Genomic DNA, 25648 nt, shown 5'->3' with positions numbered 1-25648 from the left:
TTGGTTAATTAGCCTCTCCAACGTGAGGATTTTTGTTTCTCTGGTTAATATGATTTTAAACTGATTATCTTTTGCGTTTTGGACTATTGGTCCAATAAAACGAGACAGTTAAAGACGTCACCTTGGACATTTTTTTTCTTCTTTTTTTTCTTACAGCAACAGTCCGTCTCTCAATACGGTGTCACTTCCTGTCTGTGGCTCTCAGCTCCGAGCACATTGGTTCCTGAAAACGTGAATCTTGAAAAAACATCTCTCAAATATTTAGTTTCACTTTTAAAACAGCTGGTCGCCTCAGTTTTTATAAAACAAACAAAAAGTGCATTTGTTGGGGACTATTTTCAGCGGCGCATTAATCCACATTTGGTGCTCTAGTGAGTGTTTTTATGTGTGACTGAGTCAAAATAAACTAAAGTGTGTTCATGATGATGAAGGAACATGTCAGCCAGTGTAACAGTGTTCTCAATGGGAGGAGACTGTAGATACGTGCAGCGTTAGTTTAGTTTATTCATGTTAAATATGTTTATTTCTATTTTGAATTGGTCTGTCTATATTGAGCTACAAATACATTAATATTATCCTGGTTTCTGACGGCCGGGATGTTGTTTGAATCCAGTGTTGAACTGCAGCAAGTTATCAGTCTCTAAAGATAAAGAAACAGTTTAATTCTGAACATTAAGGAGCAGCGAACAAATCATTTTGAGACCGTGAAAACACGTTTTCTTTAACATTTTCTGACAAAGTTAGTTTACTGCACCGGAGATATGTAATCATGTTAAGCTCTTAATAAATGATACCTATGGATGTTTCTCCTCCTGCTGTGATTATTAAGTTTGATTATTCCATGTTATAAATAAATACTTATAAAATGTACTTTAACATGATGCTGTAAAACCCAAAGTATGAACGTTGGAAGTGCTATGATGCTTTTTCAAAGGGCATAAGGACAATATTTAATGTTTTATAAACTGCATTAACAGACAGACGGGTTCTGTGATAAAAGATATAAGTGATAAAATGAGCCTTCACATATAATCACACGTTGTCAAACTGTTTGTGAGTCTGTAACTGAAGTAGTTTTGATGTAGAATCAGTTAGTAAATGTAAAAGAAAGAGAACACTAAATGTCCGTGTGAACAAACCCTTCAGTGCTGAGATCTTCACAGATATGAAGCTTCAGTTCTGTGAAACCACGAGACAGATCGTATCTGTTTTCCCTGTGTCTGGACATCACATCTACATTCATACAACAGAAGCACGCTGGTGTCCTATCGTCTGTTTGTATTTCACTTGTTTCATACAGTAAAAATCATTTTGAATGTGTTTGGACAGGGATATATCATATGAATTTGTTTTCTAATCTTTTTTTGTGTGATTCAAATGTCGTTCTTGCAGACGCAACAAATCTGAAATCAGAAGAATGTTAATATTTTGAATAAGTAAAGTCGACTCAACAGGTTGGACTAAAGCAAACCACGTCTGTGTGTTTGTCAGGACAATGACACCAACATCCTGTGTCTGCTGTCACACCATTACAAGCTGTTCACCAGACTCTTCAGACTCTCTTTGTCACGGGCCTTTTCTTTTAAAGCATTACTTTCATTTAGAACAAGAAGAGCAACATATTTGTTTTTTGGGGCGATTTATTGCACATTTGCACAAGCGTCTGTCTGTTTAATGTGTGTTTGTGTGTGTGTGTGTGTGTGTGCAGTTTTTGACCAAACAAATGCAGAATAAAACAACGAAGACACATGTGAAGCAAAAACAAGTGGTGGGTGTTAAGAGTGCAGTCAAACCACAGTTTCCACACACAGATACAGAAGCAGGACAGGACCTTTTGTGCACACTGCTCAGTAAATATATATATATATATATATATTGTGGCAGACATACCAACGTTTTTGTTCATAGGATGAATAAAATAAATATAATATGATACACTACATTGTACAACACCACTGAGCCGAGCAGAGAGCTGATAATTGATGATAAAATATTATTATTATTATTATTATTATATTTGATGATCATTTATTTTATTATATTTAATTTGTATTATATTCTATTTTATTATTTTGTTATACTTTGCTATATCATAATGTATATACACAGGTTATATACACATATTTTCTTATATTATATAATTATATTATATCTGAATATTTGCATTAAATTGTATTTTCTATTATTTAATTGAATGTATTAACTTCAACGGCTGGTTATGCTCCGCCCCATCTACGTCACGTGACATGCATGGCCGCGCCCAAGACAGACAAAGAGGGTAATGTATGTTTTTACTTCGCCTGATTTATCTGAGAAATCTCACATCTAACTTGAGAATGCTGTTGGATTTAGAAGTACAATAAATTCACACGTACAAAAATATTAATTTATATCATACACGACTGAATATAAGCTTTATAGCTGGAGCATTACACCCCTCCGCCTTTTCTCGTACATGGTCCGTTCCTTCCCGTTCAAAGCTGGAGGCGCGAGGAGGTAGCTGTCGGTTGTTGTTGTTGTTGTTGTTTCCTGGAGAAGAAGAATCATCACAGGTATTCTTCCACAAACAAACCAGCAAGAACCATATTCAATGTACTCGTTTAAATTATACAAGCACCAGTCAAGAATGTTAATCCACGTTTGAATATGTTATGAAACGGTTAGCTTCTTAGCTTAGTGTTAGCATCAACGATGGACGGTGTCAAAAAAACGTCAGTTACTTTGTTTTTAAACGCTTTGATTTGCTCCCACAGGATGGACATGACGACGTGTTTGAAGTCTCTGTTGCTGGCTGTCCACCAGTACAGAGACGGCAGGACAGCGCAGAACGCAGCGCAGCTCCAGAGACTAGTGGAGGTGAGTCCAGATGTTCAGTCCTCTGACTGTAGTCCAGATGTTCAGTCCTCTGACCGTAGTCCAGATGTTCAGTCCTCGGACCGTATGACCCTTCATGGTGACCACACTGAGTGGAGGTGAGTCCAGATGTTCAGTACTAGGGTTACCACGATGGTGGTTCCATCTACAGCCACTACATCATGAGATGATTGATTTGGGAGGTGTTCTGGGCCTCGTAGAATAAGAAGAGTTGTGTATCATCCAGGTGTTTACGTCCTTAAGGATGCCTGAAGTTGAGCTGGTTGGTCGATAGATATAACTGAGCATCATCTGCATAACAATGAAAGCTTATGGCGTGTGTTTCTGATAATATTGCCTAATGGTAGCATATATAAGGGGAATAGAATTGGTCCAAGCACAGAACCTTGAGGAACTCCGTGACTAACTTTGGTTCTGCATGGAAGAGCTTAGTGCGGTTCCTTTAATGCCAATCAAATGTTCTCGTCTCTGTAAATGATGTGAAACACTGAGATCTAACTAGTACAGAGTCAAGTGCTTTATCTGATGTTATAAGATGTCATTAGTCATTCTCACACAGTGTAATCTTTACTGAGAGTCTGTTGACTATGTTGTGTACCTGCATGTTGTGTGTGTGTGTGTGTTTGCAGGAGGTGTCGGGCCTTAAATGTGACCAGCTGCTGTCCTCGGGTCAGGTTATGCCCCGCGAGTGTGTGAGAGGGCTGGTGGAGCTGTCTGGAAACCCGAACACCAGCCCCACCCTCACAAGCTCCATCATCTCCCTGCTGTCACAACTCGGTACATGTTTCACACCACACACACACACACACACACACACACACACACACACACACACACACACACACACACACACGCATTAAAAACCTAAATGGCAGTTTTTCCTGGTGGCGTCACAAAGGAACTTTGTCCTTGTTTGACCTGCCAAGGAACTGCAGATGCAAATTAGCTTAAGCTACAATCTGGTACAGTGCATCGAATGGAGACATTTATGTTTAAACTGTACATGGTCCCTTTTAAATAAATTTGATTAAGTAAGTAAGGAACAGGAGCCGGTGTCAGTTTGATGTTCTGGCAATTTGTATAGCTTGTCACGCAGTTAGCTTTTGGGAAAATCCTCCGGACACAAAGACGTTTAAATCACACATATAGGTGTGATTCTTATAACGTCAGCAGTTCAGTGAGGACTAGAAGAATACTACTTAAAAATAGATTAAATACATACACATACAGTGTCATTGATTCTTAAAAACAGTAAAGTTGTGGGTCATATGAGCCCACTTAGTTGGTCCCTTAATAAGATAGTGAAAGTAAACTGAAAACTCTTTGTGTTCTCTCTCTCTCTCACACTGTCTCTCTCTCTCCTCCTCCAGCCTGTGACGACGACAGTCTGGAGATTCTCAACAGCAGATACAACCTCACCAGCACGCTGGCGTCTGTGGTCCACTGCCACAGCGGCACACCGGGGGAGCCCCTGGTGCTGCAGGTAACGCATGACCTCACTCTCTTCTGTGTACACGGTGTTATCATCAGTAGTCATGTTAACTGCTAGCGTCAGAATGTTTGTTGCTTTACTTCCTTGTTCACAAAACTTCTTCATCGTGTTTTCTTCTAAAAAAAACAATGCTGAACATGCGGATGTGACCTGGTACATGTTTGAATAAAATCAAATCATCAAGGAACCTCTTAATAAATGACTTCAGAGAGACATGTTCTATCCAGGAAACACTCCCCTACCCCTGACCTATACATGAAGCTGTAGACCATGTATAGTAATGTTGTCTCATGTGTGTCGTTCAGTGTTTGCAGCTGCTGCAGAAACTGACGTACAACACTCGCGTCTTCCAGTCGACCAACTACATCCACGAGCTCGTCGCTTTTCTCATCACCAACATGTAAGAGCCTTCCCAGTTTGATGCGACGAAACCGAACGACGTCTCTTCTTTGTTGTTGAACTAACCGCGTGTCTCTGCTCTTACGTGACAGCCAGTCTCACAATGACGACATCATCATGCCGTGCCTCGGCCTCATGGTCAACCTGTGTCGAGACAACCGCTCCGTGCAGCGCCACATCAAGTCTCTGGTGAGTCTGAGTGGAAGCAGACACTCACGCAGGACGTCTGTGTGGAAAAAAAAAACATGTTTTCAGGAGCATTTTATCAACAGGAAACGAACTGGGATCTGTTTTAATGATCAAATCAAATAGAATTTAATGTTTCCGGGTTTTGGACTGAAAAAACAAGACATTTGAAGACGATTGAGAAACAAAATGAATATCAACATGTTCATTAAAGCATTTTATTTTTTTAAATATCTGATCTACGTGTTTGAGAAGTCTTGTGCTACTTCATCGTGTTTATCATAATAGCGGCGACACAAAGATGGCTGCTGATCTGTACAGACAGCTGTACGCTTTGGAGTCAGTTATTATTATTATATAGTAGTTAGATATCTTAGATTTCTTCTTATCTGATGTCATGATGACTACGTCTGTTAGTTTCATGCTTTGTATTTGAACTATGCTAAATCGCATCGTCCCAAACAACATGGCCGTCTATGATCTTCTGGGATCTCGGCTAATGTTGCAGCTTCTTATTTTCATTCCCATACAAAACTAATACCAGCTGCCAAATGACAGTGAAAATGTGTTTATGTGTTTAAAAACACACCAAACAAACATGTTTTGAAAGTTGTAGCTGGTTTTAGATCTCTTGTGTATTAGTGTGTGTTTGTGTTTTCTTTGCAGGACCACGTGAAGCCTTTCTACAGAACTTTGATCAACTTCCTGGCTCACAACAGTCTGACTGTGGTGGTCTTCACGCTGTCCATCCTGGCCAGCCTCACTCTGAATGAGAAGGTTGGAGAGAAGGTAGGAGGGAAACACACTCGCATTCAAAACCATAAAAATACATCTTTATTTGATCCTTATCGCTGAGCGACACGAGCCAGAATCATACAGATCTTTTCAAATGCTTATAATGAGATATATATATATATATATATATATATATATATATATATACATAAATATTTCCAGCTATACGCTGAAGTGTGTGTGTGTGTGTGTGTGTGTTTGTTTTTCCTGCAGCTCTTTGATGCCACAAACATCCACCAGACTTTCCAGCTTGTGTTCAACATCATTGTGAACGGAGACGGCACTCTGACACGAAAATACTCTGTTGACCTGTTGGTTGACTTGTTGAAGAACCCCAAGATAGCAGAATACCTCACCAGGTACACACACACACACACACACACACACACACACACACACACACACACACACACACACACACACACACACACACACACACACACACACACACACACATACACAACCTCAGCAGTGTTCTTTGCTTTACGGCTCTGTTGACCTGAATTAAAACCACTTTTCTATTTCAAGGTATCAGCACTTCTCGGCATGTGTGTCTAAAGTTTTAGGACTGCTTCAATCCAAAGACCCCGACTCTGCAGCCAAGGTGCTCACGCCGTTTTACACGTCACACGTTATTCTACGCTGTGTGTCTTTCATGTAACTTTCCCACAAATAGACAGCGAAAGCATCACAGGTGAGTGTGTTTTAATGTGAGGCTCTGCAGGAACCACCGAGCTTTTTGTGGTGAAATAAACTTAAAGTGTGTTATTTGGGCTTTATTACATAGAGGACAGTAGAGCAGTGACAGGACATTAGGGGACAGACAGATTTATTATGAGGTATCAAAAAAGAGCTACAGCTAACATATTTGATTGATTGATTTTAGCGTTTGGTGCATAAATGTCAGAGACTAGTTTTAATTCACTCCGTCTTCCTCCGTGTGTTGTTTGCAGGTGTTGGAGCTTCTCCTGGCCATGTGCAGCGTCTCCGGGCTGCGTCCGCTGCTGTGCGAGGTGGTTTTCAGGCCGGTGGCGGGACACAAACTCGGGGGGGCGGGCCGCAGCAGGCGGGGGGGCGGAGCGGACGACGCACGCAAGGCCGAGTCCGGGCTCTCCCTGGTGCAGTGGCTCATCCTGCCAGTGGAGGGCGCCGAGTCCTGCTCGCTCCAGACCCTGCAGCTGCTGAACGAGCTGCTGGAGGTACAGCAGAAAAACGACAATTAATTAAGAAAAGAATCGATATTGCTTTATTATTCTTGTATGTAAACAAATTGTCCGTCAGTGTGTGTGTGTTTTTCCAACATTTGCTTCTGGTACTGCTGCCCTTTTGTTTACCCTCTAAACTTGCCTCTGACGTGACGTTCGTGTTGGACTCTGTAGGTCTTATTCGGGTGTGTTTGCAGCTCCTAACCTCCTCCTGTGTCCTCTGTCTCGCTCCAGGAGGCGTTGGGATCAGACTCTGTGTCTGAATGTGTGCTGAGCTTCGTAGAGATGTTGCTCCCCGTCCTGTTGGGGCTCCTGAGGGGCCTCGATCCTTCACAGGGAGACGCTCACCTGAGAAAACACTGCCACCGCGTCACCCACGTCACCAGCCTGCTGCTCGATATCCTCCACCGGACTTTCAGCTGGTCTGTGTTTGTATTTTATTATTAATGTGTTTGTCTTTGAAGCCTTAACTCCTCCACTCCTGTGCGCCGAGGACTCCACCAGATCCTTGGTGTCCCGTCAGGTGAGCGCTCAGCTCGGCCTCTCGCAGGTGGAATCCCTCCTCTCCCTCGCCTGCAACCCCTCTGGCTCTGACAGCGACCTCAGGTGAGCGAGTGCTGTTGTTATTAAATTAATAGATACAAATATACAGTAGTCAGAGTAGGTGGCAGGTGTTTACCAGCAGGTTCCTTATTTATTTAACTAACTAATACATGTATTTATTTATTTAAGTGTACAATCTTAGTTGAAATACATTCATTTGTTTGTAGAAAAGTAATAATGACTCAGCTACCTTCGTTGTGTCTCAGTCAGGTGTGTGCAGACGCTCTGCTGAAGACTCTGGAGTTGATGAGTAAACTGAGACAACAAGTGAAGGACATGGAGACCAGCTTCTACAGGATGCTACAGGTAAACACACTTTGTCTCCGTCCTGTTCTCTAGTTTCCTCTGATTGTCTCTCTGTAGTTTTCTCTGATTGTCTCTCTGTAGTTTCCTCTGATTGTCTCTGTAGTTTTCTCTGATTGTCTCTCTGTAGTTTTCTCTGATTGTCTCTCTGTAGTTTTCTCTGATTGTCTCTGTAGTTTTCTCTGATTGTCTCTCTGTAGTTTTCTCTGATTGTCTCTCTGTAGTTTTCTCTGATTGTCTCTCTGTAGTTTTCTCTGATTGTCTCTAGTTTTCTCTGATTGTCTCTCTGTAGTTTTCTGATTGTCTCTCTGTAGTTTTCTCTGATTGTCTCTAGTTTTCTCTGATTGTCTCTCTGTAGTTTTCTGATTGTCTCTCTGTAGTTTTCTCTGATTGTCTCTAGTTTTCTCTGATTGTCTCTCTGTAGTTTTCTCTGACTGTCTCTCTGTAGTTTTCTCTGATTGTCTGTAGTTTTCTCTGATTGTCTCTCTGTCGTTTTCTCTGATTGTCTCTCTGTAGTTTTCTCAGACTGTCTCTGTAGTTTTCTCTGATTGTCTCTGTAGTTTTCTCTGATTGTCTCTGTAGTTTCCTCTGACTGTCTCTCTGTAGTTTTCTCAGACTGTCTCTGTAGTTTTCTCTGACTGTCTCTCTGTAGTTTTCTCTGATTGTCTCTGTAGTTTTCTCTGACTGTCTCTGTGTCTTCCTGTCTCAGGACCAGAGGATAGTGACCCCGCTCTCTCTGGCGCTGACGTCTCACCACAGAGAGCGCGTTCAGACCGGACTCTGTCTGTTGTTTGAAGCCTCACCTCTCCCAGACTTCCCCTCTCTGGTGTGAGTGAACAGTTCTCTGATAAAAACACTTTTTACATGTCGAGGGATTTTACAAAGAAGGACATTTTGTTTTGAGATGTTTTAGAAACAGGAGGTCTTAAATCTACATTTGAGTAATTCTTTTTCAGCCAAATCAAAGTTTACAGGATATTCAACCTTTGTTTCTTCATAATGCTTTTAAGACTTGACTTGTTTCTTTACAGGACTTGTATAAACTTGTAAAGTAGTCCATGAATATGAGCTATGAGTATACAGATAGTTACCATCCTTCCTCTACATATATATACTGTGTGTGTATGTATATATATATATATATATATATTTTTTCTATTCTCTTTACTTTTTTCTTTTACAGGATTTTTTCACCTCTTCATGTTTCAAAAAATCCTTTAAATGAAACGATCAGAGAAGGAAAAATAACTCCTCAAACTATTCACAACTTATGTTCATATTAACTTTATAGTTCATCCCCAAAATGACCATTTGTACGTCAGTTATTCACTCTGTGGTACTTTGAGTTCTTAAAGAAAACTTTGTTTTCTTTCGACGACGGCGAACGGAGATTAAAAAACAATCATTATTTGGCCAATGAGTTAGCTGATTTAGCATTTAGAAGTTAAATAAATAAAACAAATATAGAAGAATATCTACAGTTGGGGAATGGACTACGTATATTTAGTAGTTGTAAGTTGCTCCCGCTCTCCGTCAATCATTAATGGAACAATGTTTTCTCAAAGTCTGGGAGAAAGTATGGCCGCCAACAACGCCTATCGCCAGAGGGAGGCTGAGCTGTCCGTCAAACGCGTTGCCGTTCAGGAAGTCCCGCCCTCCAGCATACTGGACTGTTCCAGTGGTTCCAGCAGGAGCATCCACAGTCTGGTAGACAAGATACAGAACGGCTTAGAGGTGTGTGTGTGTGTGTGCGTGTGTGTGCGTGTGTGTGCGTGTGTGCGTGTGTGTGTGTGTGTGTGTGTGTGTGTGTTTTCTTTTAGGACGACGTGTTTTCTTGGGTCATTTATATTCAGCATATAATTGACACAGTTTGCTCTGTAGCTGCTAAAATAATTTTGTTTCTATCGTAGATTATTTCTAGTGGATTACTGGAGACGTACACGGCTTTGTTTAAAGGGTCACAAGCTCAGATTTCACCCAGTCCAATGAAAGAAAATGTGTTGTAAACGTTATAAATCTTCTTTGTGCTGAAAGTACTCAGGTGAACTGTGTTCTTCCTGTTTTCAGCTGTTGACTGATTGTTATTTCACTGTCCGTTGGTTTGTAGCTGCAGGAACACGAGAAGGACTCCCACGTGTCTCAGATCATCGACGTTTATGAACAGAAGCTCTCAGCGTTTGCGGTGAGTTTGTTCAACTGGACAAAAACTACTTTATGTTATTTAGTTGTTTTTCCTATTGAGAATGTTCTTTAGTGATTGAAGGAGAAATAACTCTCCTGCTCTGTATCTTGAATCCGTCTTTATGAAGCTTATTATCAGTCGTTGACTCAGGTCTGTCGTCATATTTGATATTTTATGCTGATGCTGTATTTCACTGCATTAGATTTAGTGTTTCTTTTTATACATGGGGCACCAAAATCTATAAACATAAGATACCTATCAGGTAAATAACTCTCATGCATCACAGGATTCACAGAGGTGTTGCAGGGTGGAGGCATTAAACTGGATTCAACTGTACAAATGTTTCTGGTAATTTAAATAATTGTATCCTGAAAATGAGATGTTGAGTCTTTATTGATTTAGTGTTATGACGTTTCGTTCAGTTGAACATATCTTATTTTATTTGTGTCTCCTTGTCAGTCTAAGGAGAGTCGTCTGCAGGACTTGTTGGAGGCCAAAGCTCTGGCTCTTTCTCAGGCTGACCGCCTCATCGCTCAGTATCTGTTTGAACGAGCTCAAGCTGAAGCTGAGGTAACACACACACACACAAACGGCACGGGGGGGTTGTCTGGTCTACAGTGAGTAGTGTTCAATAGTAGTGTGCTAGCTAACGTTAGCATCCAGGGCTAGAAGGTTTTCCGTTCTTTGGCTCGTCTCTCTCAACGGCTAAAGCAGTGACGTAATCATCCAGATTTTAACTCCTCAGTATCAAACATGTTTGAAATGATCAGAGCGGCCTCGATGAGCCTGAGGACTTTTCGGGAGGTTTAAGACTGGATCAGTAAACCCCTCACATCACAAGATAATCCGGGCCGAACATCGGTACCAACCGAGGTCCCGGACTGGATTTCTCTGGATTTTTGAGGGAGTGAATCAGGGTTAAATCATCCCAAAACAGAGCCCGGCTTTACCCTAACCTTACCCTTACCCTTACCCTAACCTTACCCTTACCCTAACCTTACCCTAACCTTACCCTTACCCTAACCTTACCCTTACCCTAACCTTACCCTTACCCTAACCTTACCCTTACCCTAACCTTACCCTTACCCTTACCCTAACCTTACCCTAACCTTACCCTTACCCTAACCTTACCCTTACCCTTACCCTAACCTTACCCTAACCCTACCCCCGCTCTGATTCGAGCTGAAACAAGTAGTTTATTTATCAAATAGTTGTTGCAACTATTTTGCTAATCGATGAATCATTTTGGGCTACAGACAAAGCAAACATGGCAACCATTTACTGCTGTTTGTGTGACTGTAAACTGAATGTCTTTTGAAACTGGAGTTTGATGAATTAAGAACATGTGCAGATTAATCAACATAGCTTTGCTTCAGTTAAGTTTCAGAACTCAGGTAGTATCACAATGATATTTAGACTAAAGGTCTCAGATTTTATTCTAGAATGTTGCTGGAATATGAAACTTAGACATCACAATGTCCAGAATAAATGATTATTATTAAATAATCCTCATTATTTTTTCATGACAGGCGTGTAAGCTGGGCAGCTTGCTGAAGGAGGCGGAGCGGCGTCGTGAGGATCTGCAGGGCGAGCTGAGCAACCAGGTGCGAGAGGTGGAGCTCTCCAAGGCCGACATCGAGGAGCTGCTGCAGCACAACGCCCGGCTGCAGCAGGACTCCGACACACACCAGGACCTCAAGGGAGTCTACAACGCCCTGCTCAACAGGTCAGAGGCAGGAGGCATGCAAGAAATACATTTTAGTGAATCTGCAAGTCAGTTCCCTCAAAATTGCAAAGAAATGCAATAATCACATATGAATTCCTCACATTAGAAACCTGAATGCAGCATCCTGCAGTCAGCCGTTGTGTTGAGGTTCAGACTGAAGGAAACGAGTGTGGGAGGCTTCAGCATCACACGTGTGTGATTTAAAGTGTCTCACGGGTTGATTTCCTCTTCAGGTTCAACGAGAGCGAGCGGCTGCTGAAGGAGCTGCAGACGGCTCACATCTCACTCACCAAACAGAGCGACGCTCTGAGGAAGAACCACGAAGCGCTGCAGCTGCAGCACGAGAAGTAATCCACACACAACTGCATCCCATCTAAGCTTCTCTATTTTTAACATAAATACTGCAGGAAGCACACTTTTGATGCTGCAGTCGTCCGTTTCAACGGTTCAGGTTGCAGCGCCCTCTCTGAATTCTGTGTCTTTCTCAGGACGGCGTCGGGGTTGGAGGAGAGAGAGGAGGAGATCAGATCCCTCCGTTCAGATCTACAGCAGAAGAACAGCGACATCACAGGTTAGTCCGAAATCAACGTCCAACCAAAGATGTCTTTAAAGCTACTAGAGGTAACTTTAACTTGTGTTGGTTCTGGCGCCCCCTGTAGACTAAAGTGGTAGTGTCTCTGAGCACCAGAGTCTCTTTAGAAAACCTCTCATGTTACTGCAGCAGGTCTGACAGTCTGCCCCTCTCAGTCCTGGTTCTAGTTCTCCCGTGCGTGCCTCCCTTCCCTCCAGCGGGTCCAGCAATACGTCCTGGGTCTCCAGCAGAGAGGAGAAGCTTTGCTCCTGGAGGAGGAGGAGAAGGAGGTGCTGCTGCCGGGAGCTGAGCTCTCCTCCTCCCTCCGGAGCAAATGAAATGACTGAATCTCGCCCGTTACAGACTCTGCAATAATCAAACATCTTTATCTTTAGTACACATGGAATGTAGAGAATGGTGAAGGAGGCAAAGCTCCTGCAGAGAGGTTCCTGCAGGAGTTTCTCCCGGGACAGGGGAGCAGATTTTGGGTATAAATCCGGAGTTCAACCTCCTTGAATAAATGCTTGGCCTCGTCCCCGTCAGGTCTGCGCGGTGAACTGCGAGCCGAGGAGGAGAAGCTGCAGGAGAAGGACCGAGAGAGGAGAGAGCTGGAGGAGACGGTGGATGTTTTGAGGAAGGAGCTGAACAAGACGGAGCAGGCCAGGAAGGAGGCGAGCATCAAGGTGAGGAAGAGGAGGACACATCTACAGTTCATTTATGGCAGTTCATCTTTAACCTGTAGTCGCTTCCTGTTCCTAACAAACTTCTGCTCTTAAAAATTCTTATTTTTTTTGACAACTAATCGATTGATCGTTGCAGCTCTAATTCAGTTTAACAGGAAATAAAACAGAAAAAAAATGAATTTAACGATTAATAAATTACTTAAATAGTTGATGATTATTTTTCTGTCGATCGACTGATTGTTGCATCTTCACACAACAGCAGTAAAACAAAGAGTGATGAACAAAAAAAACAAGCACATGAGAACAAGTGTAAAGACAGAAACCAGACAGGAGACGTTCGTTAACAGTCAAAAAGATTTATCTGCGCTGTAGTTTTGTGACTTAAAGGTTAAAGTATGAAACATGCAGAGAGATGTTCACCACGTGAACCCTGTGATGATGCGCTTCCTGTTGTGCAGGCGTCGTCTCTGGAGATGCAGAAGAGCACGCTGGAGACGAAGCTGAAGCAGAAGGAGGATGAGCTGAGCAAACACTCGTCCATGATCGCCATGATCCACAGCCTCAGCAGCGGCCAGAAGAAGAGCGACGTCAACCTGTCGCTCTGAGGAGACGAAGAGGAGCGACGTCCACCTGTCGCTCTGAGGAGACGAAGAGGAGCGACGTCCACCTGTCGCTCTGAGGAGACGAAGAGGAGCGACGTCGCTCTGAGGAGAGGAAGAGGAGCGACATCCACCTGTCGCTCTGAGGAGACGAAGAGGAGCGACGTCCACCTGTCGCTCTGAGGAGACGAAGAGGAGCGACGTCCACCTGTCGCTCTGAGGAGAGGAAGAGGAGCGACGTCCACCTGTCGCTCTGAGGAGACGAAGAGGAGCGACGTCCACCTGTCGCTCTGAGGAGACGAAGAGGAGCGACGTCCACCTGTCGCTCTGAGGAGACGAAGAGGAGCGACGTCCACCTGTCGCTCTGAGGAGAGGAAGAGGAGCGACGTCCACCTGTCGCTCTGAGGAGACGAAGAGGAGCGACGTCCACCTGTCGCTCTGAGGAGAGGAAGAGGAGCGACGTCGACATGTCGCTCTGAGGAGATGAAGAGGAGCGACGTCGACCTGTCGCTCTGAGGAGACGAAGGACAATAACAGTTTATAAGAAGAAAAACAAAGCTTTTATGGACTATGATCTTAACTTTTAAACTTCATGACATCTATTAAACTAATATTTTTAATGTTAAAATCTTTGTGCTTTTTATTGTTTGGTGGATAGATGACGGATCTGTATTCATAAGTCCAGATGAAATGTAAATGTGTGTGTTTGCGTTGGATGGTGAGTCAGAGCCGATATATTAAAGGAACAGTGTAAAACATTTAGGAGGATTAAGAATATAATATTCACTACTGTGTTTTAATCCGTGTATAATCACCTGAAACTAAGAATCGTTGGCGTCCGCCATGTTTCTACAGCAGCCCAGAAAGGACAAACCAAACCGTGGCTCTAGCGAGAGGCTTTGGCGTTCTTTCAATAAATGAATTGAGTTGAAGAGAACTTCTCTCGATACTGTGACTTCAATAAAACAATCGAGAGTTAAAAAGCCAAAACTTTATCAACACGTCTGTTCAACAGACGTGAACGTGTAAAGGAAAGTGAAACCTAAGCACAGCACTGACGCTCGGCCTTCACGTAAACTTTATCTGCTCGTCAAACTTTGACCTGAACTACATCACGTACCTGCTGCGGTTTCAAACTACAGAACTCTAACATTTGAAAGTTTTAAAATAGTTTTTCCTGGAATTGTCTTTCCTGGAATATCAAAGTGTTTTCAGGTGTTTATTTAAAGTTCTGCAGGCAATTTGTTGGACACATTCGGAGGATTAGACTGTTGGTTGGTGAACAGTCTAAAATGTGTTTTGTTAAACAGGAATGAGGATTATTTAAAGTCCCATAACTTCCTAAAAGTGTGCCGACGTAAATATAAATCATCGTCAGGCTTCATGGGTTCCGCAGGTGAGTGATAAGATGCTTGTTTAACTCTTTTTAGTGAAAGTCCTCCTTTCATAAATGTGTTTTTATTATTGTTTCTTCACTTTATTGTTTTTGTGTCATCGTGTAGAAGGAAAAAAGTTTCTCTGTTCACCTCAAATATGTTGAAATCTGTCCTGCAGTTAAACTAAAAACATCCACTTTTTTGTAGATTCTGATTTTTTTCAACGAGGGAGGCTTAATCTTAATGTTTAACTACTTAATTGAAGTTACCTTCAATCACCTCCTGGTTCCTCCACAGAAAGAAGGAGCTTGTAGTGTATTCACCGTGTCTCCTCCTGGTTCCTCCACAGAGTGGATGGAGGTGAAGGCAGCCGGCTGTGTTTTTCTATTTCCTCTCCTCCTTCCTGCAGCTGCCGCCCGTCACTCACTGCGCCTCTAAAGGGAACCGGATCCTTCTTCTCACCACCAGTCAGCCATGAAGCTCCGGCCTGCAGCGCTGAGCGCCGTGTTCCTGCTCGCTCTGATCTCTGGTGAGTTTAATGTCACACACTGATTTTTAAGCTTCTGACGTGTGTGTTTGAAGGTTTAGTATTAAAGAAGCAAATATCTTTATTTATTTAGATTTCTATCTTCTAAGGTTAAGTAATCTTGTAATTGAGCTGTTGTTTGTGTCTCTCAGTGCAATGATATAAACTCTGGGATTCATTAGTCGATGAGTCACGGAGTCTTTAGTTTTATTTACTTTTAAACACGAGTCCTCTCATTTTATTTATCCTATTCTAACCTTTATGATCACATGCTTCTTTGGTGTAATATTAACTTTAATAGTTTTTAACTTGTACGTGAAGCAGCTTGAGATTTCACTTGTAGTTTAAACTGCTTTTTAAATTAAATTCATTTTTATATTTAGTCGATTGATTTAAAAAAAAGCAAAAATACCAAAAATTCACTGGTTTCAGCTTCAGAAATGTAAATAATAATATTTGTATTAGTCTTTTATAAATGAGTTTGAGTTTGTGAAGTTCAACTTTTTACTATAATATGACGATTTATTAACTAATAGATCGTCAGATTCATCGATAATCAAACCAGTTGTAAGTTGCAGCGCTACTTTAATCCTTTTAATGAAGAATTAAATGTCAGAAATAAGTAAAAACAATTAAGAATTGCAAGACAAAATGTAAATAAGAGGGTTTTACTGTAGCTGTGAGGAGCCTCCAGTGGCTTTGATTTAATCATAAGTCGATATAGGAGAGAATAAAAACAAAGATGGCCGTGTGTCTGGAGGGTAAATGTCTGCTGGTTACTTGCAGTGTGTACTTGCAGTGTGTACATGACAGGTGGTGTTACAGCAGCGGTGTTCTGAACTACAGAGCAGCTGAAGGTTTTACCCTGAAACATGACCTGCATGAAAGTATTCACACACTCCAGACGCTGTTTGTTATGCTGTGTGTGTGTGTGTGTGTGTGTGTGTGTGTGTGTGTGTGTGTGTGTGAGATGCAATGTCTTTTGGGGTCAACTAGAAGTATTAGTTTTACACAATTTTGTGTTTTTTCTTTTTGTGTTTATTTATTTCATTCGGTGGAATGTACATTCACTCAAGTTAGGTACTTCTGAGAGTATTCTTGAGTATTTACTTTTTGTACATCTTTCTACTTCTCCACTTCATCTCAGAGGTACATGTTGTACTTTTTAACTGATGTATCGACGTGTCAGAGGTACATGTTGTACTCGTTAACTGATGTATCGACGTGTCAGAGGTACATGTTGTACTCGTTAACTGATGTATCGACGTGTCAGAGGTACATGTTGTACTCGTTAACTGATGTATGGATGTGTCAGAGGTCCTGGGCAGGAACGAGGAGGAGCGTCTCATCAACTACCTGATTAAAGAACGAGGATACAACAAAGAGCTGCGTCCCGTTGAGAGGCAGCAGAACGTCGTCGACGTTTACCTCGCTCTCACCCTCTCCAACCTCATCTCTCTGGTACGGACTCTGTGTGTGTGTGTGTGTGTTTTTTTTTTTTTAATGTTTGAGTGCATACATTTCTTTTTTATCTCAATAATACCAAGTGTGTCTCTGATGACAGCGATGAAGGACACAAACTTCCACATGTTGCTCTCACTAGAACGTTCTTTATAGAACAAGCGTTGCAGGAGCTTCGACCTCCTTCTGAGTTCTTCTCTTCTCCACGCACCTCCATGCCAGAAATCCACCCTTTCTGCAGAGGTCGACGAATCAAATGCTTCTGTTTCTGCAGAACGTATCATGGTTCAGTTTGTTGTTATGGATTTAAAGTTGCATTATAGGATTAACTCAAAGTGACATAATCTCAACAGAGAGACTCAGATCAGCGTAAACGTTTGGAGCTAGAGCTGCAGCGACTCGTGAACAGATTGAATTGTCAATCCACAGAAAAATATCTCAAAGTAATCTAAAGTTAAAGTAATTTTTCATTCAGAAATTGCAGACAAATGCTGTTTCAGTCTCTCAAATATGTAAATTTCTGGCTTTTCTCTGTTTTGAATCATATTAAACTGAATATCTTTGGGTTTTGGACACAACAAGATATTTAAAGACATCACCTTTTTCACTGTGTTCTGACTTTTTTATAAATGTATTTATCTAGAAAATAATTGTTAGTTGTAGCACAATTTAGAACAATAAAGATACTTTGAGTTTTAAAAAACTATCACTGAAATATCCTCCATCCTGAATAATTAAAATGTGAGCGTTTGTTTATATAGAAGAAAGAATATGTAAATAAATATAACTGTAAAGTCGTTGAATACACTGTTGATTTTTGTACAAAAACATCATTAAAAGTCAGATGTAATATGTTACATTCAAACATTAATGTGATTATGTTTAACTTTCAATGATTACATTTGTTTGACAAAGATTCAGAAATTAGATTTCAAGTTTCCAAACTGAATTTTGGTCACGTTAGGATTAAAAGATTCATCCAGGCTACAGAAAGCAAATACCAGTAATGAAATATATAGTTAATACGTAAGCGAAACAATTCAAAACATTGTTTTTATACTCCAGTATATCTTTTGTTGTTGGTCCTCTTCTAATCTGTTTTCATTTGTAGAAAGAAGTGGACGAGACTCTGCTGACGAACGTATGGATAGACCACGTAAGTAAACGTTACTCTCCGCTTGACGTTGAAGTTCACTTTTTCTGACTGAATACTTGACGTAACTCTCGATGTGTTTGTGCGTGCTCACAGACGTGGAATGACTACCGCCTGTCGTGGAATGTGACAGAGTTCGATGGCATCGACATAATTCGTCTGCCGACCAGCATGGTGTGGCTGCCGGAGATTGTGCTGGAAAACAAGTGAGATTCACTTTCCTTCTTGTTTACGTTTGTCGAGACAGAAACATCTTTCCTCATGAAGCTGGCAGCCCAAAGTTGCATTGAGGAGTAACTCTTTCTTTGGGATGTATGCTATATCTAAATGATTGAGTGATTTTGGCACACAGAAAGAACATGTTGTTAAACTGTCCATTTTCATAGCAAAAGGAATCTTAAGAAATGCAAGAGGAATTTGTGATTTTATTTACTATAAATTGGGGAGAACACGTGCTTCTTTATCTAAAGCTCTTGTTTGTGGTGTTCCCCAGGGCTCCATCGTTGGTCCCCTTCTGTTTGCATTGTAATCACTTCTTCTTGGATGAATAACAAGATTCTACACAGATTTTTAAACTATACATCTGAAATGTTTTTACTTTAAACTACTGACCGTCATTATGTGTTGTTGGCTGTGTAAGCTGTAATGTGTTAGATGTCTGGTCTTGAAGATGGACTGAATGTCTTTAACTCTACATTTTAGACGCACTTAAAAAATTCAAAAGACAGCACACATCAACACGTATTCAAAAGTCTTTTAATTTGAGTTACGCAGATTTTTTTGAGTGATTTTTTTGCTTGTTTGTTTTGCTGCTGTCTTAAAATCGACTTGCAGAGACTTGAAACTTGCATGTAATAGCGAGGTCGTTTAGGACGTCGCGAAAACGGAGAGTTGCGTACCAAGTCAAAGTACAAATTCTGAAAACGTACTCGTATTTCTGCAGTTCTGCAGGTGATCAAGGTTCGAGACCAACGTCGTCACTGGGACAATAGAACATTTTCCTAATAATGCCACATTGTGAACAACAAATCCTTGTTTAAATAGGCTGGAGAAAAGCTAGTTAACGTTAACCGTTAGCAGCCAACGAGCAGCACAGTCCTGCTTGGCTAAATAACCGACGATAACAGCTAATGCTAACGGAGGTCGCATTGAGTTCAAACTCTATTCAGTAATAATGAGTAACAGTATGCAAACGGTGTTCGTATCGTGATCGTGATGAGAGAGCAGGTCCTTGGTGGTGTGTTCAAGTGCTCGGGGAGAAACTCTGACTGCAAAAGTCAGTACGTATTTATGTGTACATATATTTGTGTGTTGTAATCCTCTCTGCCAGTAACGACGCCCAGTTCCAGGTGGCCTACTACAGTAACGTGCTGGTGTATCCGGACGGCCTCTGCTACTGGTTACCTCCCGCCATCTTCCGCTCCTCCTGCTCCATCAACGTCAACTACTTCCCCTTCGACTGGCAGAACTGCACGCTCAAATTCACGTGAGATGTCATGTGGTGCATTTAAGGCACAGATGAATTTGTATGTTGTGTTTACATGTTTACTTTGTGTCCAAACATTCTTTAAATACCCAACTTATCAGAATACTTCACGTGTTTAATCGGGAATGTGCTTTCTCCTGTTTTGACCAGATCGTTCATATTTTACAGATCAGGATAATGAAATAAATGGTGGTTTAGATGTTGATTGTTTTATCATAAATGTGCAGAAATCCATAAAAAAAACATCAGAAAACTGAGCTTCCAAAACCACTTAAAGCACTTAAAACCAGATGACAGCAAGGAGGTTTAAAGAAAACACTATTTAACCAAGAAAATGCAAAAGATCACACGACCAAGCAGCAACAAAATATTTACTTAATGTATGCAGTAAAAGTTTTCCTCTGGTTATTGCCTCTGAAATGTGATTTAAAGATCACATTTCCCATGTTGCTTTGCAGCTCTCTGACCTACAACGCCAAAGAGATCCGGATGCTGCTGAAGGAAGACGCGGACGACGAGGGCAGCAAATACACGGTGGAGTGGATCATCATTGACCCCGCTAGCTTCACGGGTAAGTAAAGTCATATTTTAACAAATATAGTGGGGGTTCCAGCGTAATACAAACATTGTCTTTGCATATGTTACTTTATTGTAATTATTTTTTGATTATTTTTATTGGGGCTGCAGTTGTTTTTTCACAATTAACATGCTGCTGATGCTGCAGAAGGCAAACATGATGCATGTTGGTTGAACTCATTATCATTTTCTGATATCAGTATAATATAATGTTGTGTTTTCTGCATTTTGACGTCAGATTAAGAACAAGGGAACAAAAGTAATAAATAGGATCATCATCTGTAGACATCACAGCTTGTGAAACTTCTCACCGTTTGAAGTAACACCACATCTCATGGTAGCATTTACTGTAGAATATGGCGTTAAATATGGCGTTAAATGTGGCATTAAATATGGCACATTTAATTCACTAAATGTCCAGATTTTATTAAAAGCTCTGAGATGTCCTAAAATGTTAAAATGCTGTTAATAAAGTTATTTCACATTTTTTGTTTCTGGTGAATAAAACCTTACTTCTTATGTTGTGCACATCAACAACACCACATGGTATATTTTCTGTAAATGTCTTCTTTTCAAGAATCCTCCATGCTGCCAGGAATACAGTTTGACAGATTTATTTCCCTCAGAGGCATTTTGTTTTATTAGTGTATATATATGCAGGAACAAAAAGTCATCTTTGTATTTTAAACACCTAAAAACACCAATATCAGTTTAAGTGTGTGCTATATTTAGAAGCTGTTATCTACCACCAGACTCCATTCACAGAACACAAGAGTTACTGGTTTACCGCTGCCTCCATCGGTTAGTTTGTTTGTGTCACTGTGGGACTTTGGTGTTTTAAAGGGTTAATTCAGATTCAACACAACCCGGTAGACCAGCGGCTCCCGTGTCATGCTAGGTATCCATCTTTGTCATCTAAAAGTCTGTTTTTGTGTGCTCTGCCTTGACTTCCTCGCTGCTTTTCTGCCGACAGAGAACGGCGAGTGGGAGATCAACCACCGGCCGGCCAAGAGGAACACCTACAAGCACATTCCCATGGAGAGCAACAAGCACCAGGACATCACCTTCTACCTGGTCATCAAACGCAAGCCGCTCTTCTACATCGTCAACATCATCATCCCCTGTGTGCTCATCTCCTTCCTGGCCTCGCTGGTCTACTACCTCCCCGCTGACAGTCAGTGCTGCTCCACTTACTCACCATTTACTCACTTAGCAAGCACATCAACACACACTTCAACTGGTTTACTGGTGTGTGTGTGTGTGTGTGTGTGTGTGTGTGTGTGTGTGTGTGTGTGTGTGTGTGTGTGTGTGTGTGTGTGTGTGTGTAGGTGGTGAGAAGATGACTTTGTCCATCTCGGTGCTGCTTGCTCAGTCTGTCTTCCTGCTGCTGATCTCTCAAAGGCTGCCGGAGACTTCCATGTCTGTTCCACTCATTGTCAAGTAAGAAACACACACACACACACACACACACACACACACACACACAAAACAAATATTTATTATACTACATTTATCTCTGATTGAATACAATATAAGTTCATTAGTTCAGTGAGGAGACGGTGGACCAAACGGCTTCTTTGACAATAAGAGTGACAAAGAAACTGAAATATAAAATAAAACCCTATAAAAAGAGATCAGCTTGATTTTTATTAATAAAAGATGATGTTTGCTCCTAAGTGCTCCAGGTGATTCTGGGGAGTTTTTTATTTTATTTTAAGTAATTCAAGTTACAAAAAGGAAATACAACCAGAGAGAATATGTAAAAACAAATAACGTTTAAAGTAAAACGTTTATAAAAACAATAAAAAGCAAGCTAACAAAATAGATAAATGTGATTTTAAAGAAAATTAACTTTAAGCTAAAGAAAGACATAAAAGAACAAAGAAACATTAAAACGAACGTATGAAAGTGCTTCAGAATTTCTCAAATGTAAGATATTCATGTGTGTGTGTGTGTGTGTGTGTCTCTCTCTCGCTCTCAGATATTTGATGTTCATCATGGTGTTGGTGACGATTGTGGTGTTGAACTGTGTGGTCGTCCTCAACCTGCACTTCAGGACACCAAGTACACACGTCATGTCTGACTGGACCAAGAAGGTAACACACACACTCATACACAAACACACACATACTCCAGTATGTGTGTGTTTGTGTGGACTGTCGTGTTTGAAACATCATGACTTTAAACGTGCTGCTGTTTATTTGCGTCTCCAGTTCTTCCTGGAGCGGCTGCCCCGCCTCCTGCGCATGTCCCGCCCCTCGGAGGAGGAGCCGTCCTGGGACGGAGCGTTGCCGCGTCGATCCAGCTCAGTGGGCTACATCGCCTCGGCGGAGGAATACTACAGCGTGAAGTCCCGCAGCGAGCTGATGTTCGAGAAGCAGTCGGAGCGGCACGGACTGACGGCACGAGCCACGCACGCTGCAAGTAGGTCCACAACGAACATCAGAGAGTTTGACGTGTTACTTTTCTTTATTAAAGTGTCTTAAAACAACGAGACCTGTGATATTTATGTTGAGTCATGTATTTACATTATCCCAAAAATAAATCTGTCATTTTTAGTCACGGTGCGTTTGATTTGATCGCCTGTCAGTGGGGTCATCTCAGCGTCGTGGTCGTCTAACAGAAGCTGATCATAAACTGACTTTTTATCCACTTTTAAGTCACATTTTTAAGATTGATGTTTTTAACTCTGATGAAGGATTTTAGTCGTTTGACGTCTGGATCTTAAGTTATCAGAGGAACTAGCTGAGCTAACGTTAGCGGTAGCGCGTCTCTCAGCCCCTCCAGGACGTCCCGAGTCCTCCGAACAGCATCAGAGAATCACTGACTTTTAACGTGAAGCTGCTTTATAATATTCAGAGACCTCTGTGGTAAAATGTTTGTAATGTTAAGACACCGACTAATCTAAGTGTTCTGTTGCTTTTACACTCCTCCTGATGCAAATACAGAAGATGCACTACGGATGTTCTTTGTGTTAAAACTCTGTGTTGCATAATGACAATAAAGTATCCTTGAGAAACGTCCTGAACGCGACTGAAACTCACGATGAAGCTCCGTAAAGACAGAAATGTTTCCTTCTTTCCAAATGCAAGAAAAACAAATCTTTCCTTCAGAAACCTATTTAATAAAACATTTATTTTAAAACACGTAGTGTGTTGATGCTGTGTGACGTGTATTCTCATGATTTCTAACTACGTATCATTGTAGTCCCGTTTTAAACCGAATGAAGTGGCACAAAAGGCCTCACAGAGCTCACTCCTTTATTCCATCACAGCTTTATGAGTGTTTTCTCTCCGTGTGTCTCTCTGTAGTCGTGAAGCCGAAGGAAGAGGGAGGAGTGACGGATCAGCTGTATGCAGAGATGAAGCCGGGGGTGGACGGAGCAAACTACATCATCAAACACATGCGCAACAAGAACGACTACAACGAGGTGAGACGGGACGACGGTCATGGTTGTCTCAAAACGTCCTTCATAGGAGAAGTTTCATCAGCCGTTTCCTACAAAAAGAAAGTAGAAAGTGCTCCTGTATATAAATTAATTATTATAATGCTGATAAATGGTGTGCAAAAAGAAGAACAGAGAATAAAATCATTTCCATTTCACAAACGCCTGCCCTGGTGTTAATAAACGTATAAATGGTTTAATTATCACATAACGTGTTGATGTTCACACACTGATCCTATGTGTGAACAGAGCTCCGTAGGTCTTCAGGGAGTCCTGACCTCCAGCAAACATCTTTGTGATGAACCGGAACACCAAACATCAGTGTTGGACATCACTACAGTATCTTAACCACACATCTGGCTTTTGTCTTTAGTGGGAAACACTTACTATCTAAATATGAATCTAATCACCAGACTCCATTGACAGAAACAGTCATTTGACCTTGCTGACCTTGCTTGACAAAACCAAAATGAAACTCATTATAAACTCTCTTTGTTGGTCTTTCAGCTGTTCCAGCAGTCACCGACTCTGCTTTGAGAGTTTGAAAGAGAGACTGAATAATAACCCTTTTTTTAGCAGACTGAATATAAGAAGTGGACCTAAAGCATCCCCTGCTTTATGGTCTGTTTGACTCTAAATGGACCATCATGTACTAAATGAACTTCATGCTGTATTGAAAAACACTTGAAACTAGAGATTGAGACCATAAACTCATGTTTACAATGTTTACTGAGGTAATAAATCAAGAGAGAAGTAGTCATTTTCTCATAGACTTCTATACAACCAGAGGAGTCGTCCCCTGGTGGACACTAGAGAGAATGCAGCTTTAAGACACTTATCACATATAACCATAATGTTTCTCTCTTCACAGGAGAAAGATAACTGGAGCGGCATCGCTCGTACGGTGGACCGCCTCTGTCTCTTCGTGGTTACCCCGGTGATGACTCTCGGCACCATCATCATCTTCCTGATGGGGATCTGTAACTATCCTCCACATCTGCCCTTCCAAGGAGACTCGCACAACTACAGAGAGGAGAACCCACGGTACAACTCTCCTGTTTAAAGCCACAAGTTTATTCCTTTTATTGTTGTTTCCAGTTACACAGCTGTGTGTGTTTTTCTTAACTTATATTTGAAGTGAATAACTAAATCAGTATATCACTATTTGTATTGTATTTGTGTGGTTTGAATAAACATTTACACCCAGAAGACATCTTTGATTCGTTTGTTTCTATTGTCTGGTCAAATAATCTAGTTTATAATATGTTATAATCTGTTTTAAATACAGTTTATAAAACTTAAAGACAGAATGAAAGTCTGTGCGCATGCGTGTTGCAGCCGAAAACACAGACTCGTATTTTGCATGAACATACAGACAGAATGTGCTCTGCTCTCATTACGATGTCCTGGGAGCTTCTTGTTGACAGCACAGAGTCTATAGTTCCACATTTATGACGTTTTATATGAAACATTAAATGCGTTGAAATCACGTCTTCCTCTAGGCCACATATCAACGGGCAGCGTAATATCATTTTGGAGAAATATGTTTAAAGTAACCAAAATCGCGTCTCTTTCAACCTACAACTGAACAAACCATCAATATTTTAAAAGAAATGTGTGTTTTGTGACACGTTGATATTGTAACCGTAATTTAGCCGGTGAAATGACGGTGAAAATAGGTCTAAGACGTTCAGACCCCATTTCAACGCGATTTAAACCAGACATCAACGTTGAAATCCGGGTTAGTGCTCACTGGGGTGTTGAGCTTCATGTAACATTTTATTTCATTTGTCAAATGTTGCAGTGTTATGTGAATATGCAACTTTTACACGAAACAAATAATAACCCGTAGCTGTGACGTCATAATGAGGTTATTAGAAGTGTAGAACAGCACTGAAGGCCCAGGTATAAAATCCACAGCCCGCCACTGGAGACGTATTACCTGAAAACGTATGAGCGGCAGTAAAACTTAATTTCACTGTGATGATTTAACTGTAAAAAAACAAT

The 25648-nt window shown here is 41.2% G+C and overlaps 2 protein-coding genes across 2 annotated transcripts; both read left to right on the top strand.

Moving 5' to 3' along the window:
• Positions 1 to 2475: 2475 nt before the first annotated feature.
• cip2a (cellular inhibitor of PP2A) lies at positions 2476 to 14468 on the top strand. The gene is made up of 22 exons (XM_079181330.1): positions 2476 to 2552; positions 2754 to 2856; positions 3504 to 3651; positions 4245 to 4357; positions 4672 to 4766; positions 4858 to 4954; positions 5618 to 5740; positions 5960 to 6105; positions 6275 to 6350; positions 6700 to 6945; positions 7186 to 7348; positions 7431 to 7557; positions 7761 to 7860; positions 8567 to 8685; positions 9423 to 9591; positions 9965 to 10039; positions 10499 to 10609; positions 11569 to 11765; positions 11999 to 12112; positions 12254 to 12336; positions 12880 to 13019; positions 13478 to 14468. The coding sequence occupies exons 2-22, from the start codon at positions 2755 to 2757 to the stop codon at positions 13622 to 13624; spliced, it is 2691 nt and encodes an 896-aa protein (XP_079037456.1). The 5' UTR covers positions 2476 to 2552; position 2754; the 3' UTR covers positions 13625 to 14468.
• Positions 14469 to 15468: 1000 nt separating this feature from the next.
• chrnd (cholinergic receptor, nicotinic, delta (muscle)) lies at positions 15469 to 24842 on the top strand (the record flags this gene model as incomplete). The annotated part of the gene is made up of 12 exons (XM_079180993.1): positions 15469 to 15523; positions 16836 to 16981; positions 18093 to 18137; positions 18231 to 18340; positions 19465 to 19620; positions 20079 to 20191; positions 21170 to 21370; positions 21525 to 21636; positions 22178 to 22292; positions 22410 to 22620; positions 23508 to 23626; positions 24513 to 24842. 12 exons carry the CDS (start codon positions 15469 to 15471, stop codon positions 24702 to 24704), a joined length of 1575 nt encoding a protein of 524 aa, XP_079037119.1. The 3' UTR covers positions 24705 to 24842.
• Between the last annotated feature and the right edge of the window lie 806 nt (positions 24843 to 25648).

This window comes from Pholis gunnellus (genome assembly GCF_910591455.1).
Source record: "Pholis gunnellus genome assembly, chromosome: 20".
Lineage (NCBI taxonomy): Eukaryota > Metazoa > Chordata > Actinopteri > Perciformes > Pholidae > Pholis > Pholis gunnellus.
This window is presented reverse-complemented; position numbering and strand designations above follow the sequence as displayed.

Excerpts from the sequence above, each read along its gene's own strand:
- cip2a (XM_079181330.1), top strand. The coding sequence starts at position 2,755 with ATGGACATGACGACGTGTTTGAAGTCTCTGTTGCTGGCTGTCCACCAG. Across the intron at positions 3,652-4,244 it reads CTCCCTGCTGTCACAACTCG|CCTGTGACGACGACAGTCTG; the intron begins GTACATGTTTCA and ends CTCCTCCTCCAG. Across the intron at positions 11,766-11,998 it reads TACAACGCCCTGCTCAACAG|GTTCAACGAGAGCGAGCGGC; the intron begins GTCAGAGGCAGG and ends TTTCCTCTTCAG.